General features: G+C 32.5%; 1 protein-coding gene across 11 annotated transcripts in view; it reads right to left on the bottom strand.

Moving 5' to 3' along the window:
• The window catches only part of LOC145284745 (diacylglycerol kinase beta-like), a 616,369-nt gene that overhangs the window by 274,423 nt on the left and 326,068 nt on the right, over window positions 1-15,878 (bottom strand). For all 11 annotated transcript variants that reach the window (XM_080133693.1, XM_080133697.1, XM_080133689.1 and 8 more), the window contains one exon: window positions 3,922-4,459. In XM_080133693.1, the coding sequence (XP_079989819.1) occupies window positions 3,922-3,985 (64 nt within the window). In that variant the 5' untranslated portion in view covers window positions 3,986-4,459. The remainder of the gene's footprint in view (window positions 1-3,921; window positions 4,460-15,878) is intronic.

The following is a 15,878-nucleotide window of genomic DNA, read 5'->3' as shown; positions in this document are numbered from 1 at the left end:
CAGTCCATGCCTTTTGGTGATGGTCGTAGTCAACCTTAAAATCAGGCCGATCAATGTGAACTGCAGCACACACTGGGGTTTCCAAAAACCGCAGAGTCCCATCTCTTCCGATAACAACTCCCCCCCCCAGTGCCTTAATAGCATCATATCCCAACAATACATCGAATCCCAGCAAATCCCCTCGCATCACCAGCACATAAATGTCTGCGGCCACACCAGAGTCTGTGTGGACTTTGACAGTTCCGGCTCCACAGCAAGCTTGCGTATTGCCACCTATTGTGGTTACTTTGATGTTCTGCTTTGTCCAGTTTCGACACAACTTGGCACTCATGATGGTGTGTGAGCACCCGGAGTCAAGAAGAGCTGAACAAGGCACTTGGTCCAACGTACACATTTATTGTCGGTTGCGCCTCAATTAAATCTTGCCCGCACAATTTTGGGATAAATGTCCATAATTACCACATTGGAAACAGCGCGGGCGCCCCCGCCCCTTGTTAGTACAACTTCTTGTGAAATGGCCTCGCTGGCCGCAGCAGAAACATCTCCCATTGATCGTGGGTCTCAAACTGGGACTCTTTTCAGCATTAGTCTTGGCTGCCTGCGCCATCATTACAACTGGTTCCCTCAGGTCCTCCTCATCTCTGATAATGGCTTGAGCGTGTTCCAACAAATGTTCCATGGGCGTTACAGATACGCTGGTGGAAGCCCTCAACAGTTGCTTAACATGGGTGGGAAGGCCGGCCATAAACGCATACACCAGTGTCTGCTCTGACACTCCATTGCCAAATAGAACTGCAAGTTTCTTCAGCTCCGTGAAGAAGACGTCCACGGTTTATCCTGGTATGAGCTTCCTAGAGGCAAATGTTTCATAGGCCGTGCAGGGATCCATGGCAAATGCCTTGTATAAAGCATTTTTTATAGAGGTAACATCAGCCTTCTCCACGGCACTAAGTTGCTGATACACACTCAGGGCACCTCCAGCCAATCTCAGGGGAATCACGGTATGCACCCTTTTTACTTCACAGAGGGTGCAGGTCAGCTCAAACCTTTCGACCCAGTTGACAACAGAAGTGGATCCGTCAAATTTGGGTATCATTTTTAAATCAAACTTTGGCCCAGCCATAGTTGTCCAGGAAAAGAGACAAAACGAAATCGCCGAAATAGCTTATGACCTTCACCTTCACCGAGGTGCACGACTTATATGACCTTCACCTTCACCAAGGTGCATGACTTGACACAAAAAAAAACAACTTCTTAATCAACTGCTAACGCACGCGTCACTGTAACGTCCAATGACAACAACCATAACCTTCTCACTCGACCTGCCTTTTATACCATTCTCTCAATCCCTCCTCTTGCGCATGCGCCCAGAGATTCCTGACAACCTCGAGACTTCCGCTTATAAAAACCCAAGTTTTGTTGTTGCGCATGCCTACACAAGGCACAAACACGTGGGTGTTTGTTTTATTGGTAAGTACTACACACCTTGAAGACAGCTTTGAAGAAGGCAAAAGACATTTCATCCAAAAAGGCGTTGCAACAATTTCTTCAGGTGTACTGCCTAACCGCCTAATGAGAATACAGCATCCCAGATGTCTCCAGCGGAAGTGATGTTCGCAATAAAAATATGGCCAGTCTTTGACAAACAAGTAAAATCCACAAAGACAATTGTTTCCATGAAGAATTACGTGCTGGGAGAAAAAATATCCTTTCAGATGCACAAAGATAATACACTCGCAGTAAACACTAAAAATCTTTCACCTTAATATTGTGACCCCCCCTAAACAGGAACACAACAATAGTGTTCTCTCACCAGCCATCTGACACTCATTAACCTTATCCTTGAGTGGCCTTTTGGTCTTGATTTGTGGTAAATCCCTTGTAAAAAAGATTATCTATACTCTTTTAGATATTTTCTTCACTGTCTAATGTCATTCTATAATTGCATTTCCACTTTATAATGTGCTCTGGCAATATTTCTTAATATCCCATTTACTTAGTATGATTTTAAGGAGTTCTCAGTTGTTAGCTGACAAAGTCGACAAAAGACCGTCGAGAGATATGCTCTGTTGAGTCATTTCAGTCCTTTCCACATTCCACTGGGATCATACAATCAATTGACTGGCATCTAATATAGTTTTGCAGAAGCATTTGAAGATACTCTTTTGTGACAAGTGAGTCAAATTTTTGTGCCAGGTTTACAAAATTCAATGTGTACCACTTAAGCAGTATATCATCACAATTTCCTTCTCCTTGATGGCCAGCGATGTTTTTATTATTTGTGTCAATTAATTGTGCAGATTACCATTTTCTGGAAGCACAAACAATACATTCAGCTTTTAGCAAACTACCAAATTTCCACCATTCATTTTGCGGCAGATTTTGTTTGCCTAGAATCTTTTCTCCTATCATGAAACTTTGGCTAAATTAGTTCTGATTTTAATCTTTTTCAACTCTCACTTCGAAATGAACTTGATATAGTTTGCCATATTTCTCCCTTTTTTATCATGAACTCCTAAGCACCACAACATCCCTATGACTACATCTGATGTAATACTACTCACACCACACCAATTTTGATTATATGCAAATTCCCCATCACTATGTCTTTCTCCTTCTTTACAAGAAAGGATTGTCTCTTTATCCACTTTGGATTATCAGCATATCCCATGTTCTCTCTTTTTACATAACATGTTTGCCAGACAGACAATAATTCCTTTCACATCGAATACCTTGTTCCTTCATTTAAATATCTTATCAGACTTGTCTTCTTTTGGAGCTCTATAATGGCTAACAATCTAATGACTCTTGAAATTTTTCCATCAACCTAAATTTATTTGGCTGACCACTTCCTCTATCGTCACTCAAGTCACATCTGTCATAAACATATGAGTGCGTGACTTCCTTCAGTGTATTATCTTTCCCAACATTGTTTTTAAGTTTGCTATCATTTTTAATACAGCATTAAGATCAAACTCCAACCTTGTTAAACATTGTGCCCTGACCTTATGCTGACTTAGCTGCGAGATCCATAATTTCTCTGTATTATTTTTAAAAATGTGGTTTCTTCGACAACTTGTCTCCATTTTAAACCTATTTTTTCTTCATACATTATATTATTCCCAAGTTGCTACATACTTATCTCGTCTGATTCAGCTGAATGATTTTAACAGCTCTTCTCTAACTCGACCCCAACAAAGAAAGAGAATGTGTTTTCCTCAATCCGTTGTTCTACTACCTTTTTAAGTTCTATTTTCTATTTTTCTTTCAAGGAATTATTTATTGGGGACATTAAACTCCACTCTCGACTTGATTCTAAAAATTCTCTGCTTTAAAATACTTGTTCTTAATTTTCCAACAGTTTGAAACATAGCCATCTGCAATATCACCTATTTCTCTAAATTTCACCTTATTTTTTTTTTTTCACTTCTATCAATTGCTTTCACAGAGCTACTTAGCCTAATGAGCAAATCAAATAGTTGTAAATCTGGTGTTGACAAGAGCTACAGTACTTAACTCGCATTTAATTTTTGTACTGCATCATGATTCTGTTTAAGAATTGGTTATTTGTACAGAAGTTCCACTTGCCTATTTTCTCATTGCAATTGATAGGTGATTCCTGAAATATGAAGCACAGAATAGCTATATTTTTTCTTTCCTTTGACCAACTGATGCTAATCTTTTGGCCAGGGTGATTTTATATTTAGAGATAAAAATATATTTAGTAGAAAAATCAATTTTTCAGCTTGGCCACATTCTTAAACTTGTATAAAATGACAGCATTAAATTATTTCGAAATGAACATAATTGGGATAATTATAATTGTTTTGCTTTTTTATTTCACTCTGTATGAGTGAAATGTAAAGTGAAAATATTTACCATGAACAATAAATTAAATAATAAAAAAGATCAATTACTTACAGCTGCAGTAATCTTGCAGTTGCTGGAATTGAGCTGGGCTGAGCTTTTGCCACTGTGTAGCCATTTTATCTAATAGAGCAGCACTTCAGAGAATTCAGTCGGTTGATATCCTTCACCAGAGTAATGTGGGTGCACAATTCCAATGTGATTACACAGTTCAGTGATGGTTGATAGCTTGATGGTTCTTTGATTTCTTCCCAATAATTTCTACCAAGTGAAAACCAATGGATGAAATGTAGAAAACGGGCCACAGAAGGAATACAAAAACACTATGAAAATGCTGGAAGTTTTGTCTTTTTTTTTGTTACACAATTTTAAAAAAAGCTGTAAGATTTATTAAATTGCAGGAGGATATCTTTATATGAAATGCAATGAATTAATTCTTTTTCCAGTAAAAAGACTTTAGATAAAAAATAGCAACACAATGTTTGTACAGTTATAAATGCTTAAATCCTTTCCAAATGCATTATTTCCATATTAGGAATGATTTCCTTCCAAATAGATGCGAATTCTTCTGCCATATGTATCTCCAGTGAATCTAGAGAAAAGAAAAGAAAAAAGAAAAAAAATGTCAGTATGAACAATTGCTTAGTACAGTTCAGAGAAATATTTTATTATAGCAAAACAAAAAAAGCATCCACCAATCAATAAAGTCTCCATCCTTACATTAAAAAGTTTTTATTTAATAGATAACTCTAGATCTCAAATAGGAAGATATTCTGTATATGAGATGTGTTCAAAATCCACCTTAGCACTTATTCAGGCTTGCATACTATAATATACAAATATGATAAGTCTGTTTTCAGTTCTTGAACCTAATAAAAAAAAATGGAAAGAAATTTGTTATGCAATTATTGATCATCTAAAATCAGAAAGATATTTGTGAAACAAAAAAATCTAAGTGATTTTAAAATTCATATGAGTATTTGGTAGACAAAAATGTTTTCTCCGTGTTAGAAACAAAAAAAAAAAAAGAAATATTATCAGAATATAATTTTCAAAGGTAAAAGGTATTTCTTGGGAGGTGAAAGAAAAATTGTCATTCATTTGGCATGTCTGTGGATAACTACATTTTACTTCTATTATTATACTAAAACTAACAAAAATATGCTCCCCCTATTTTTGTTAATATATATAAAAAATAGACATATACTACACTGCTCCAATCCCCTCAAAAGAGAAGGTAATGTTTGGGAGGGTGGTGACATGATGAAGGAACATATACTACATTACTCTCTCTCTCTCTCTCTCCTCAAAAAAGAGGTGATGATGCCTGGAGCATAGTATCATAACAATAGAACAAATATTACACTGCTTACACCCACCCACCTACCCACCCCAAAAGGAAACGATAATCCCAGGGAGGATGGTATAATAACACAGAATAGATACTATGCCCTTCCCTAAAAAAATGGAGGACATAATGCCTGGGGTATGCTATCATAACAGAACATGTACTACCAACGCTTTAACTGAATGTTTAAAGCTAGTACATTAGTTATAGAAATAGTAAACTGAATTGAAAGATAGTAATAGTTGAGTTCTGACATCAGACAAGTACGAAATCTTCACTAGGAAAATATAGAAATAAAACGATTCATTAATTTTACTTAGACAAATAACTTTCACAGTTTATGAATTTTCAAATAAAATTAAAGTCAAAGAAACAATGATAGTAGTCATAATCCAACCGGTCTTGGGTATATATGACTATAAGTGTGGATGTGTGAGTGTGCTTGCCTGTGTAGTAAGTGTGTGTAATTATGAAACTATATATATACAATATATTATTAAATTATGAGTTATTGAAAAGCTAATGCAATTTGTAAAAGATTGAATGCAAAAAATATTCTTTGTACATTTTTGAATCTGAATTTTAGTTCTATAAAATTAGCTTTCGTTTTGATAACACATTCTGACACATTTTTTTACCAAAATTGTAAAGAATAAAGTTTACTACGTATATTTTATTTAAACAATAAGAAACATTCTTTGAATTAAAATAGTAAAAGCCAATCTCATTCAAGTATGCATTATTTTAAACTTTAAAAGGAAAAACAATTTAATAAACATTTGAAAATATTCTATGCGATAAAAAAATCAGTGAAAACTAAATTTCTTTAATCTGAACGTTGTTTACATACATTTTAGTTTGATAGTTAATGATTGAACAGAAAACTTGAACTTTTCTTTAAAATTGAACAATAAAAGCTCAGTGAATAAGTATTAGAACTCTTTCGTTATATACTTACAAATGTAAACTTTTTGCTCTCTTTTCTTTCTTATATTTTTAAAATACTTAGAGAATTTTCTTTTCTTCATCCAAAAATCCGAGTAAAACAATATTTCAATCTGAATGGAAAATTTGAGAAAAGGTGAAATCAAACGAAGTTGATGAGCAAATTATGATGCAATTATTTAGGAGCGTTAAAAATCACCAACCACTGATAGTGACTGCAGAATTTGAATCAATGCAATGGCCTTGTAGGCTGTAACCCTGAAAAGAGATCAGGAAGACATAAAAAGCAGTCCACTTGCTGTTAAGTAGTTAGATGAGATATGGGTGGATTCGTTTCTCTTCACTTTATGGAAGACTACTATTGGAAATACTCACTACTACAGAAAACACTTATATTCATTATGATTAGCAGAGCAAGAAGATACCAATTTATCACCATTTAACTAAATTGAAGCTCCATGAATAATAAATATCACTTGAAAACACATTATCAAGATCATGTTTTTATTTTAAACTTTAAGAAATATTTTATTGGATATTTTTTTTTAACTGAATAAACAAAACTGCGAAATAAAAGACAGATGCATTTAATTTCATAAGATTCAAACTGACTCATTTTAAACTGAAGATATACAGCAAAAGGAATTTGAAACAAATTAAGATTTATTAATTAAAAAAACAAACTTTATTTGCAGGATGAATGTTCTGAATGTTCTGAAATTAAGATAATTCTGGTGGATTTTATTCAAACCATGTTTTTTGTGTACTCTAGGAAACGTGCGATTTTTAGCCCGATAATAATCTGATAAAAACATTGCTGCATTTTTAAAACTTTTAGTTTAGATTAAGTTAAATCTGTTGCATAACAATTGCACAATGCATTTTTGACATACAACAAATTCAATTCCATCAAATCATTCAGTAAATGAATGTACAGTAATGATCAGTAAACACTTTTAAATATGCAATCATGAAATATACTCTGGCTTGAAAGATCATAAAACTAAACAAAATATGAAACTTGCTGTTTTTCTGAAAATAGATCTGAATGTAGCATGAATTAAAAAAATAAAATTTATAAAATCACGAGTTAAAATATAAGACAAGAGTTTAAAGACTGGATCTTCAGTTGATCATTTTGAATTTTGGAAGGAACAAAGAAATGTGATAAACTATATTTCTTAAAACTTAAAATATATGTTTTACTATTCCCATTTCATATTTTAAGGAAGTAACAGTTATTACGTAGATAAGAGCACAGACTAATGACCTGATGTGCTAAGATCGAATCAGGTCAGTTACATGAGACCAGTATCATTTGCGGATGCTAGTAACCATTATGTGGTCCCTCCTGCATGAATACTAACGAGAATCAGTCCGGTCGACAAAGTTGTACCATATTGATTCATGCAAATTTACTATTCAAAAATCTCAACAGAGATTAACATACACATTGTGGCTGAATTATGTCTGATAAAATATTGTACTATTTAGTTCTATTATGAAATGGTAATCAAAAAATAAAAATTAAAATATTGTACTATTTAGTCTTATTATGAAATGGTAATCAAAAAATAAAAATTAAAATATTGTGCTAATATTTAGTTTTATTATGAAATGGTAATCAAAAATTAAAAATTAAAATAGAAAGAAATTTGAGAGAAAAAAGTATGTAGCATGGTTGAAAAATAAATCTGATTAACATTTCTATTTCGAAAGCAAGAGTTTAAAGCATATGCTTGTCAAATATATGGAGAGTAAATCAACTTTTATATGAAAATCATTTAGATAGGTAGAAGATTACGAGATTATTCAAATGTTGTTTTACAAAAAAAAAAAAAAAACATTTACCTTGAACTTTATGAGTGAATATACAATACAAAGAGATTAACAATTATTTTTGACTTCTGAATGCTTAACAAAAAAGATTAGCGCAAACAATGATTTATTTTGACTATTAATTCCATTACTCTCCTTGCCTTTTCAAGTAAATAAATCCATTTTCTTTCATTAAAGTTGATATAAATGGCAATATTGTAATAAAAATAGAAACTTTCTGTATACATTGATTATTGCATGTAGAAAATAAAATAAGAAATAACTATAATCTACAATAAAAAAATTCGGTTTCAGTTTCTGAATATATCTGTTGGAAATATGAAAAAATCTCTTCAAATGTCTTGTAAAAATGTTTAATTCTATTGTAGGTTAAGAAAAAATAACCTTTCTTTGAGGATTATACCATCATAATAGAAATCAACATTAATTTTCTTTCTGCAAATATGTAACAGATTTTTTTATTTGAAATAGGAAAATTATATCTAAATGGATAAATGCAAACGTTTGTTTCCATCTATTACCTTCTCATATTATGTGGGAAGCAGTATATGTTTGTTCCTCACTATACCAAGCTTCTATGATTATTTTCTCTGTTTGGAGTATATCACCCTTCCAGGTATTAATTCTGCCTTTTCCTGGGAAGGGGGTGTTCATGATATTATTCTTTTGACGATTACGTCCTCGTTTTTTATACTAGAGGTGTGAGGATGGGATCAGTATAGTATATGTTTTTCATATCTTTCCAGGCTAGTAAAAATATGCGACCCAAGGGAGCCTATATTTGCTAAAACAATATTAAACTAGTATGTGAAAACCGATTTGTTAAGTTTTATGCTGTTTAAGAAATTCTTCTCAAACACACATAAATTATTTTTTTGTAAAACTTCCACCCTAAATATTTGTGTAATATATGATAGGTTCAAAAGATGACAAAGAAACAAGAAATTCTTATCATTGTCACTAAATAACAGATTGTATCCTTATAAGGTGTCACAGCCGATGGCAACGTTTTTCCTTAAATGTATAAATCTGATGTTACTAATTCATATTTATTAGTTTGATAAACATTTGGACAACTTTATTTACTACCACAAATATTTGTATTTAAAATATCCAAGTATTTAACGATACTTAAAAAAAATAACAAACAAAACTAAAAATATAACATAAAATCATTTAAAATTAGATATATTTTTCCCTAGAGATAAACTTATAAAGTCATTTTTATTAAGTAACTACTGCATCAAATGATGTAATTAGTCAACTTTTTTAAAGGGGCATTAAATTAAATGGGCAAGCGTTTTTAATTTCAAAGCATTAGAAAATCAATAATAACTAAAAGAAACATTTTTCTAATTATATCAGATTACTAATTGATTAATAAAATCATATAATTCCATATAAAATGAATAAAGACCAGACTATGATCAACACAGGTTTTTATTCAAATTGAATACATTTGTCGATATTCATGCATCGGTTTCATATCTCCAGATCAAAGCGTTTCATAGTTCTAAACCTCTGATCTTTACCAAAATGTGATTTACTAGAGATAGTGAGAAAGTTTGAAAATCAATCTCATTTGATTTTGCATCCAAAAATCATTTCAAATTCAAAGTACTTCAAAATGTTAGAAACAAATAATTAAAACTCAACTGGTTTTATGATCATGGTTGTTATAAAAATATCAGCATTAAAAGAGTTTTATAAAATATATTGGGAGATAAGAAAATATAAGCATATGATGACAGATGCAAAACCTTATCATTTAAAATTTGATCCAATTTAGTAAAACCCTTGTAACCAAGGTTAAAGTCAAACATTTTAGACATTCCGTTATAAAATAGAAAAGAAATTCTAAAAACAAACTGAAGATAACTTTTTGAAAACTTAACCGTCAAAGGTTAAGATCAATGCCGACTTTATTATATTATTTATTACTTTATATCGCTAAACAGAAATACATATATCACAGTCTAGATCTAAGTATTCTATAACAGTATACGAATAAGCTTTATTAGTGCAAAACACAACTCAGACATTTTTTTTTTTTACATTTTAGGCAAAGGTCAGAGGATCATAACTGCAGAAAGCTTTGACCTAGAGATGTCAAATAGATAACATGAACATCTATATTTATGTACACCATTTGAAAAACTCTGTGTCAATCATGGTCTCTTCATTTGATATACAATGATTAGATTTTAGAATAAATGAACTTAGCTTTTGATAAGTTGATTATTTTATTAAAACATTTAAAAAAAATTTTTTAATTCTATTTTCACCCCAAACAAGGCACAGTGCCACTTTGATGTAGGGGGCTACTATCGAGTACATAAGTTGCAGGGATACTATGTAGGGAGGTGATTAGTGAGATGTCCGTTCACATTACACTTGAAGCATTCACCATTAGAATACTTGTAGAACCGGCAGATGGATGCAACATTTCATTGATGGGACTGAGGTTGAAGCTTGAATGACAGTTCAGGACCTATCAGGTTGGCGACTCTTTTTTGAACCCTGTTCAGGAACAAGAGACTAGTAGCAGATGCACCAGCCCAAATATGGCAACACTACTCCATGGGCGAATGGTGGCCTTGTAGAGATACAGGATGCTTTCAGGCGTAAGTAACTTTCTAGCACGGTAGGGAGAGCCCACCTTCTTTGCAGCAGTCTTGACAATGCTCTCAATGTATCTGTTCCAACTCATGTTCCCTGCGAACGTTAAGCCGAGGAGTTTGAAAGAAGTTCTTTCAGATAATGTATCTTTAGTCATAGCTATTGGTGGTTGAGAATGTTTCTTGTAATTATGGAAGGAAACAAGCTTAGTCTTGGCAGTATTGAATGTGACCAGCCATTTTTTTCTCATTCCACTACAGACTGGAGGTCTTCCTCTAGGTTTTCCGCCATTGCCTTAAATATGTGTTCATGCGTTTTCCCCTTCGTGCCTGTTCTACAGCATGGTGTCATCAGGAAATATACCTATCTCAGAAACAATTTTATCTGAGGGGGCAAGGGTCATTTATGAATATTAGGAATAATAAAGGTCCAAGGATAGACCCCTGAGGTACACCCATATTTATATCTTATTGTTTAGATGTATAACCGTCGATGACAACCTGGATTCTTGTCTTATTTAAGAAAGAGTTAATTATGTTAAGTATTCGTCCAGTAATACCGTAAGATCTGATTTTCCTGAGAAACATACACTGTCAAATGCCTTAGATATATCTATGACGACCGCTCTAGCTTCACATGCTTTGTCCAGTGAATGGTATAAACGTTCAGAGATTAAATTTAAGATATCTGCTGTAGAATGTAAATCCATATTGTTGGTCAGTCAGAAGTTTAGCAATTGTAAGGTGATGGACTAGAGCTTGGTTAATTATGGACTCAAATATTTTAGCAAAAAGCAGGAGGCGGCTAATGGGGCAATAATTTAATGGCTCTGTTCTTTTGCCAGGATTCTTGTAAACTAGTACCACAGAAGCAGTTTTCCAGCAGACAGGAAAGCATGATTCGTTAAGGCATTTGTTGTATAATTTGGAGAGGACTGGAGCAACTTCAATGGAGCATTTTTTTAATAGCACAGCCAGGATGAGATCGGGTCCACATGCTTTTGAGGTATCCAGGTTTTTGAGAAAGCGTGAATTTCAGATTATCTAGTGTGGCATCTGTTTGCAAAGGAAATTCAGAGAGGGAGTGGTTTACTGGGTCCAATGCGGAGTTTTCAGCAAACTAACTGGCAAGTATATTAGCCTTCTCGGTTGGCGTGCAAAGAACCTCATGATTATTGGATTGTGGGGGAATTGTTGATTGCTTATTATTTACTACACTGTTGTAGATTTTCAAGAAATCACGGGTTCCTAATTTCTGTGCTTCGATGCGTTTTCTGGTGGTTTCGGTATTAGTTGTTGCTATTTCTTTCTTACAATTATTTCTAGCTTTTATAAGCTTTTGTCTGTTTGTACTGGATTATGTCAGTTAAATCTGCGGTATGCATGCTGCCTTTGTGCAATGGCAACTGTACAAGTAGGAGTAAACCATTGGGGAGAGTGAGGTTTGCTGTAGAATTTCCGCATGGGAACATGTGCTTCAATTGTCATTTAGAACCATTCAGTGGTCTTATTTGCGCACTGTTCAGTAGGAAGGAAAAAGATGTTTCCCCAGGGGCATCTCTGACGAGATCCCTAATGACGTCCTAGTACCTTGTCATTTTGAGCAATGGTTCTTCAGTTTTGGGTTGAAAATTAAGGGCGATTTCTACCATTATCGCAATGTGATCAGCATTCCCAAGTGGGCTGTGGGCATTCATAAATTTAATAAAACTTTTAAAATTGTTTAATTTATGAAAAGATTAGCAAAAGAAATTATGAAATGAATTATTTTGATTTTATTTTATTATTTTTTTTTTTTTTTTACTTAGGAGTCACCACTTACCAAGGCCTGAAAGCCACTCACGGATAAGGGTTAATAAATGTAAGGTGGTAGTGTTGTAATCATTAATGGTGTAAATTGGGTAGAATTAGATTATTTATGGAGACGGCTCAACAAGAACATTTTACATTGGATTTGAAGGCTATTATGTTGTATTCAATTGGGAAGCAGACCAGTGGAACAGTGTTCCACAGGTGGACAGTTCTGGGAAAGAAGCTTTGTTCATGGAATCTGCATTTAGATTTAGGCACAGATAGAGAGCGTGGGAAATCGTAAATAGTGGTTGTAGCTAGTCGAGTGTTTTTGTGAAAGCTTGGCGGGGGGGGCATAGATTGGCATTCAGTCAAGCACTTGGCATGAAAATTACAATTTATAAATTATGAGTGTTATTAATAAAGAAAAGAAAAGAAAAAGTATGCAAATGCAGAGATGAATGGTGACCTTATAAAGATATAGGATACTCTAATAAGGAACTTACAATGAAGGAGGAAGGATTTGGGAATGTCACACCTTAGCTGACAAGAAATATGAAATGGTTGGCAAGAATAAGCCAAAACTTAGCCAAATTCATTGAAGTATTAACTGAAGTAATTAGATTTGTTGATTATGTGTTCATTAAAACTAAATATCATATCTTCATAAGCATAGAAATAAGAGCATTAAGTTTAGTTTAAAATTCAAATACTTTACTAAAGTGTACATAACAATAAAGAAGTTAGTTTGATTGAAAATACGTCATAGTCAATCAAATAACTGAACTTTTGTTACACGAGATTTTCAATTTATTCTTCAGCATTATTCAGAGATAGAGACAACAGATTTTTTTTTTGATAGTGAATAGCACAATAACATTTACAATAAAAATAAACAAAGCTAAAAGATATCAGCAAACTATTGTATGTGCAGTCTTGTTCTAAAGTTTCCTGAGAAAGGATATTAAACATGGAATTGCATAAAGCATCTCTGTTGAGTAATGTTTTCACATTAAAAAAATTGATCAGTGAAAAAACATAAAATTTAATTATTGTTAATATTATGTTTAATCAAATAAAAAGTGAATATATTTTCTTTTTGATTTAGTTGTCACCAAAAAGTAAAATCTATAAAGAGTATGCAAGAAATATAAAAGTTGAATGCAATAAGATTTATTTTAATGTTTGAAATAATTCTTACATTTTAGAGTAATAACATGGTTTTTAGGCTGCAAAACTATTTCATATAAAAACTGTCATAAGTATTGACTTAAGTTTTTATCTGATATATTTTTCTTTCATAGAAAACACGTTATTACTCAAAAAATGTATAAGAATTATTTTAAAGGTTAAAATAAAGATTTTTATACAAATTTTTCATAATGAATATTTGTAGAGAAAATTTTACATTGTGTTACCGACTGAATATAACAACAAATGAAACCGTTTGTCAATATGCTAGACTAAACACAACTTACTACGGTAGGGATGGGCACATCAATTTTATCATTACAAAACATGTTTATACTGAAGATGCCCATTTCGTCTTTTTATAAAAACATAAAGCATTTCAAAGCGTACACACACACTGAACTTGCTGGAAAGGTTTAAAGTACTTAAAATATTAAATAACTCCAACATAGTATAAAATACAAAAATGTTCTGTTAATAAATTCGAAGAAAAATTCGTTCAGTTTATTTATGCATAAATCAACTGAATGAATGATAAACAGATATATGGATACAGAATCGATGCCTCATTTAAAAAAAAAAAAAAAAAAATATATATATATATATATATATATATATATATATATATATACACACACAGCCTTAAACTAAAAATAAATGTAATTAAATTGATTTTGTTTGTGATTTAATATTGTTTGTATTTGCTTGCCTCCTCACGAGGGCAGATTTAGACATAAAGTCGGTTTTAATGTGGGAAAAATTCAAATCTTTAAAAGGGGGCAGTCTGGTGTGTGATAAAAATAAAAATTGTCTTAGTAAAGAAGATACTGCCCGAGGGCAAAAACAATAAAGTGTAGTATCAGAACAGATCATTAGTGAAATTATTATTAATAGAGTAAATTCAATAATCGTTCTGCTAATCTTCAGTAATTTATTCTAAAGGGTTTCATAAATAATGATACAAGATGAAAGATTCTGAATATACGCAAAATTAAATCAAGAAAATGAAAAACATAAAAATAAAAAAAAATCAATAAAAATCTTATAAAGACATATAGTTAAATGAATAAAAAATTCGGGGAGGGGGGAATTATCAAAAAACTAAAATAAATCTGGTCATTTTGTGAAAATCGGACAGCACATTTGAACAATGCAATTCTTAATAAATCTGAAAGAAACAAGGATTCTTACCTAAATGTATATTAATGATGCGGACGACTGGTATTAACAACCTAAGTGCACTGGATTAGCGTCACCAGTGTTGTTAGAAATTCAGATTGAAGTCACATACATATTGGATATACACTATGTTGCGGCTAGATCCAAATAGATTTACATTAATACTAACCTGCACTCGCATACATCAATATATGTGATGGATTGATAGGAGGCTTTTCAGGTGAACATAAAGAGGCTTATCAACAACCGCACCTGGATTTAAGCAATATCCTCAAAAGTGATTTACTTCAACAAATTAATACCTGTAAACAGTGAATTTCACTTAACAAATAGAAACACGCCTGTAGGGAGTGGACACCAGGAGGGAAATTTTAGCTTGCAATGAGCGAGAAAGTGTTTGAGACAATAAAAATTCACATTATATAAGATAGGAGAAAACATTCCTTGGAGAAGTTGAGAAATCAAAAGAATTTGTTTAAAAAAAAAAAAAAAGCATTTGATTATGAGTTTTGCATAAACATAGAAATATGAATAAATGTTTTGAAGTTGTTAAGGTAAATTGCTTGCTGGTTGCTAAAATAATTAATTGCTTGGTATATTCTGAGAAGGTTATCATTTGCTTAATAATTGTTAAGATAATTGTTTGGTTGTTGCTAAAAAATCAAGGAGTTTTTTATGTACTAAGGAGTCAAGGAGTCATCGCTTATCAAGGCCCAAAGGTATTTTTGAGGATAAAAGTTAATGAGTTTATCAGGTTCCTGGTGAGGACGACTCAACAACAATTTGTTAGCATTCGACTTGAAAACAATCATGTTGTAATTAATTGAGAAGCAGTCCCGTAGCACTGTTTCACAGATGGGCAATTCCTGAAAGAAGTTTTACTTATGAAAGTATTGTTTAGTTTTAGATACACAGAGAAATAAAATATTATTTACAGTGGTTGTAGGTAAACGAGTTTTTGTTGTGAATGTTTTACAGAGGAATCATAGATTGGAGCTTAATCGAGCATCTACCATGCAAATAACATTTGTGTGAGAAAGAGGCTGTAAGGAAGAGAAGAGGACCCCCCCCAACTAGATTTTGGTTTCGTACTCTGCTAA

Source organism: Euprymna scolopes, chromosome 9, assembly GCF_053919585.1.
Source record: "Euprymna scolopes isolate OS-2025 chromosome 9, ASM5391958v1, whole genome shotgun sequence".
Lineage (NCBI taxonomy): Eukaryota > Metazoa > Mollusca > Cephalopoda > Sepiida > Sepiolidae > Euprymna > Euprymna scolopes.
This window is presented reverse-complemented; position numbering and strand designations above follow the sequence as displayed.